The 5599-nt window shown below is 40.3% G+C and overlaps 1 protein-coding gene across 3 annotated transcripts in view; it reads right to left on the bottom strand.

Annotated features, from left to right (window-relative positions):
* The window catches only part of CKAP5 (cytoskeleton associated protein 5), a 112746-nt gene that overhangs the window by 63495 nt on the left and 43652 nt on the right, over positions 1 to 5599 (bottom strand). For all 3 annotated transcript variants that reach the window (XM_017529280.2, XM_037738843.1, XM_017529281.2), the window contains exon 9: positions 2471 to 2575. In XM_017529280.2, the coding sequence (XP_017384769.1) occupies positions 2471 to 2575 (105 nt within the window). The remainder of the gene's footprint in view (positions 1 to 2470; positions 2576 to 5599) is intronic.

Below are 5599 nucleotides of genomic sequence, written 5' to 3'. Positions count from 1 at the left end.
AGACGGGGTTTCACCATGTTGGCCAGGATGGTCTCGATCTCTTGACCTCGTGATCCACCCGCCTCGGCCTCCCACAGTGCTGGGATTACAGGCTTGAGCCACCGCGCCCGGCCTGATTTTTTAATTCTTAATTTCTTAGCCACTTCCCTGTAAATGTAATTTTTTATTTTATTCTTTGTTGAGACAGGGGTTTCTCCAAGTTGCCCAGGCTGGGGAAGAAAATTTCTAAGATCCAAAAGACACAGCAAAGCTCAATGGCATCCAAAATAAAAGAAAAAATTGTTTTCAAGATTTCACAGAAGTGGTTATAGACTACTTGGTATAGACCAAGGACTATGGTTCCCATGGAAAAATATAAGACTTTTTAATACTAGAAAGTTATAAATTGAAAATCAAGATATTTTAATGTCTATCAAGCTAAAGGTCACTTTTATAAATATTGCCAAAAAGATAAGTTTGTAAACATTGAAAGAAAGTCAAGTCAATAACATGCTTGATACCAAACATTGTGTATATTATAGTATTAAGGTGGGAGAGACCTCAAACTATAAAACAATGGAGACTTTTTTTTTTTTGAGATGGAGTCTCGTCTGTCACCCAGACTGGAGTGCAGTGGTGCTATCTCAGCTCACTGCAACCTCTGCCTGCAGTGTTCAAGTGATTCTCCTGCCTCAGCTTCCTGAGTACCTAGGATTACAAGCATGTGCCACCACGCCCAGTTAATTTTTTGTATTTTTAGTAGAGACAGGGTTTCACCATGTTAGCCAGGATGGTCTCGATCTCCTGACCTCGTGATCCGCCCGCCTCGGCCTCCCAAAGTACTGGGATTATAGGAGTGAGCCACCGTGCAGGCCTAATGGAGACATTCTTTAACCAGCACAACAAAGTGAAATAAACCCATAATCAGAACTCAAACTGGAAAGCCAGGTAATCATCCAACCATAATTTGGTAAATTAAAATGGATTTTAGGCTGGGTGTGGTGGCACAAGCTTGTAATCCTAGCACTTTGGGAGGCTGAGGCAGGCAGGTGGCTTGAGCCCAGGAGCTCGAGACCAGCCTGGGCAAGATGGCAAAATCCCATCTCTACCAAAAATGCGAAGAATAGTCAACCATGGTGGGGTGTGCCTGAAGTCCCAGCTACTCGGGCGACTGAGGTGGGAGGATCACCTGAGCCTAGGAGGTTAAGGCTGCAGTGAGCAGAGGTGGTACCACTGCACTCCAGCCTGGGTGACAAAGTGAGACCCTGTCTCAAAAAAAAAAAAAAAAAAAAAAAAAAAAAATTATTCTCTGGACTGATATTTAAGTGGTTTAGGAAAAAAAAAAATTGTTCTCTATCTTGAAAAATTATTCCCAATACAAAAGTGTAACATCCTACTAAGTAACACAAACTTGACTGAAAGCTAGTTAATAAACCAATGGCATATACACATAGATATTATATATTGATTGCTATAAAAATGTTGATTTTAAATTTGTTTCAATTTATGACTTACATGTCTAAGGGTTTTATAGACTCTTATTTTTATTGCCCTAGTAATAAGCCAGTCATGATTTATTTTTATTTGGTAGTGTCTTCTTTTTCTTCAATTAAGTTCTCTGAGATTATTTTTAATGCTATGAGTAAACAAGCTCCAAATACCATAGCTCATGTGAGGCTAGATATTAGCTTCATAACATAAAATGGACACATGACTAGGGACTATTAGGAAACTTCTAAGTCAACCTAGGGAATCAAATGACAAAAGTGGCTAGCAAGCTAAACTCTAAAGATCAATAGGGTCAATTTTTAGGATGCTGAACCATTCTTAGTAATTCAGACCAGATTTAGAGGCCACTGACAGATGCCAGTTAAAGAAAATATCTTAATTAATTAAAATTATTACCAAATTTGTTGGAAACAAACTTAAACATATAGTCAACAAATATCTCCAGTCAGATTTTCTTTGAATAAGTTAAACAGACATCACCTATATAAAATATATAACATTGTAACCTATATAAAATGTCTCAAATATATAAGCAAATTATGTATTAAAACAGGAAAACACTATAAAACAGATTTTATAAGTTAACCTCACAGTTTTACATTCATAGTTTTATATTGCCTTTCCTACTCTCGTTTTCATTCTGGTCCTGGTCATTACAAGTTTTATCTTGTAATGTGTATAATGTTGTAAGAACAAAGCAAGATACTAACAAGTAACTAAGGAATTAGCAAATAAATCAACTCAACTAAGTAGTTTATTAGGCCTAGTGCCTGACTTTCTACATAAGGCCTATAAATTTTGTTATAACTGACATCTGAAATTTATAAGAATCTATGCTGAATATTAATGAAACAGAGACAAATTTACTTTGTACAATATGTACACATCTATGCCAAGGAGTTGTTTTAAAGCATACAGCAAACTAGGTTTGCCATTTTTGATAAACTTTGTTGTTCTGTATCTAAAAAGGAGTGTTACTTACATGTCCTGCATACTGTCCAAATTTCTTCCTTAGCCCAACAGCCAGGCCAGTAAGACATTTTGCTGCCAAAGCCACCAACATGACATTGGTGTCCTTTCCAACAACCTACAAAGAGGGAAAAAAAGGAAAACAAAATAGTCACAGCCTTGTAGAGGGGTATTTAAATTTTATTCTCAAAAAACTCAGAGGCCGGGTGCAGTGGCTCATGCCTGTAATCTCAGCATTTTGGGAGGCCGAGGCAGATGGATCACCTGAGGTCAGGAGTTTGAGATCAGCCTGACCAACTTGGTAAAACCCTGTTTCTACTGAAAACACAAAAATTAGCCAGGCATGATGGTGGGTGCCTGTAATCTGAGCTACTTGGAAGGCTGAGGTAGAAGAATCGCTTGAACCTGCAAGGCAGAGAGAGGTACAGTGAGCTGAGATTGTGTCACTGCACTCCGGCCTGGGAGAAAGAGCAAGACTCTGTCTCAAAAAAAGAAGAGAAAAAACAACAACAACCCTGAAAGCTCTTATGCTAATATATGACCAATTTTATTTCCTACAAGAGAGGAAAAATTCTTCTTTCACTGTATTGAATTTGGGAGCTTCCCTTCACTATGTTTAGTCTTCTCTCTTAAAGTTCCACTAACAAATCATAGATAAAACCACAACATCGAATTACTCACTATCCAGTAGTGGCAGTCTGGGCTGTCGGCGCTGTTCATCTGTGCAAGAAGTGACCCTGACAATGACAGAGAAGCCAGGGGTCTGCTGGCTTTGTTTTGGGACAAGGAAAATGAAAAGATAACGTATCTCTGAAAGACACCACAGGGCAACAGCTCTAATATTCATAACCAAGAAGCACCAGTAGAAACTGCTACAGATACTTTCAGGAAGTCTATGGGGACTTTAAATTGTGAATGCTACTGCAACCATTCTTCTGAGGGAGCTTCTGGCCCTGAGGCTGTCACTTCAGTCATCTAATGATTGTTAAGCTTGGATTCGAAGTCTGAGTAGATTCTCCTCTAGCACTGTTTATACTACTGCCGTCCTATGACACACCCCACAAAGCCCAGCACTTATCTAAACTCATGGGTAGTAGCTGCATCTATGTCAATTCAATAAGATAGTGACTATGACTGGGTTCCTTCCGGGTAAGATTTTACTGTGGTACACTGCCCAATCAGGTGGTGTTAAAAAGCAGCTTTATAGCCGGGCGTGGTGGCTCATGCCTGTAATCCCAGCACTTTGGGAGGCCAAGATGGGCTGACTGCCTGAGGTCAGGAGTTCGAGACCAGTCTGGCCAACATTGTGAAATCCCGTCTCTACTAAAAATATAAAAAATGTGACCAGGCATGGTGACATGCACCTGTAATGCCAGCTACTCAGGAGGCTGAGGCAGGAAAATTGCTTGAACCAGGGAGGTGGGGGTTGCAGTGAATCAAGACATGCCACTGCACTCTAGGCTGGATGACAGAGCAAGACTCTGTCTTAAACAAACAAACACACTAACAAAAAAGCTGCTTTATTATACAAAAATTAACTAATGGTGCATGCCTGTAGTCCCAGATACTTGAGAGGCTGAGGCAAAAGGATCACTTGAACCTGGGAGGTGGAGGTTGCAGTGAGCCAAGATTGCGCCACTGCACTCCAGCCTGGGTGGCAAAGCACGCCTTTGTCACAAAAAAAGAAAAAAGAAAGCTGCTTTATTTGTAAATGCCCCCAAACTCTTGTTTTTTCACTCTTTTCCCAGTAGGAGTAATGCCTCCAATCTACTTTGAATTTTATCTTCTCCCTACAAGCTGATGTTCCACAAGCAGAATGCTTTATTCTAGATTCTTTGTATTAAACAAATCCTAACTTGCAGCATGCAAGTTCTACTTGGCACTTATATGCACTCCTTAAGTGGTGAAGAATAAGGATTAAGAAACTAACATTTATTAAAAAACAAATTAGGCACCACAATTTTGTAAGCACTTTATAAATCCTTTTTAATTTTCACCCAAACCCAATGAGGTAGTATTATTATTATTTCAACTTTGAGGATTTGCAGCAAGGCGTGGTAGTTCACACTTATAATCTCAAGACCTTAGGAGGCTGAGGAGGGAGGGTTGCTTGAGCCCAGGAGTTCAAGACCAGCCTGGGCAACATGGCAAAACCCTGTCTCTACCAAAAATAGAAAAATTAGCCAGGCATGGCGGCATGTGCCTGTAGTCCCAGGTACTTAGGAGGCTGAGGTAGGATTGCTTGAACCTGGGAGGCAAAAGTTGAAGTGAGCTCAGATTGCACCACTATGCTCCACCCTGTGTGATAGGGCGAGACCCTGCCTCAAAAACAAAAAACAACAAAACTGTGCAGATTTCAAAAGATTTTTTTTGTTTTTTTGAGACAGAGTCTGGTTTGATCTCAGGTCACTGCATGCAACCTCCCCCCACCGCCCAGGTTCAAGCGATCCTCCCACCTCAGCCTCTCGAGTAGCTGGGACTAAAGGCAAGTGCTACCACATCTGCTAATATTTATATTTTTTATAGAAAGAGGGTTTTCTTCATGTTGCCCAGGCTGGTCTCAAACTCCTGGATTCAAGCAATCAGCCCGCATCAACCTTCCAAAGTGTTGGGATTACAGGTGTGAGCTATTGCACCCAGCCAGATTCTAAAAATTAGAGATTAATGTGCTTAAGGTCAGGTAATTAGCAAATGGTAATGCTGTGTGATTCAAACTCAGGTCAATTTTTACTCCAAAGCTTTTGCTCCTTTTATTAAGTAAAGCATGTTCTCCTTCTAAACTTGTGTTATGGTATGTCCACTTTCCTTACGAGAGAATGAGATCAGGGTCCTAAAAAACATTTTGTTAACCTCTAACTATTATAAGTCTATGAAGAAAAAAATTTTCCATTCATTTCTGTATTGAAATCACTATCTAAAGCATGTTCTCCTTCTAAACTTGTGTTATGGTTAGTCCACTCTCCTTACGAGAGGATGAGATCAGGGTCCTAATTAACATTTTCTTAAGGCCGGGCGCGGTAGCTCACGCTTGTAATCCTAGCACTTTGGGAGGCTGAGGCGGGTGGATCACGAGGTCAAGAGATCGAGACCATCCTGGTCAACATGGTGAAACCCTGTCTCTACTAAAAATACAAAACATTAG

The sequence above is a fragment of the Cebus imitator genome, unplaced genomic scaffold, assembly GCF_001604975.1.
Source record: "Cebus imitator isolate Cc_AM_T3 unplaced genomic scaffold, Cebus_imitator-1.0 Scaffold58, whole genome shotgun sequence".
Classification (NCBI taxonomy): Eukaryota; Metazoa; Chordata; class Mammalia; order Primates; family Cebidae; genus Cebus; species Cebus imitator.
The sequence above is the reverse complement of the archived record's forward strand: the minus strand, read 5'-3'. Positions and strand labels throughout refer to the sequence as shown.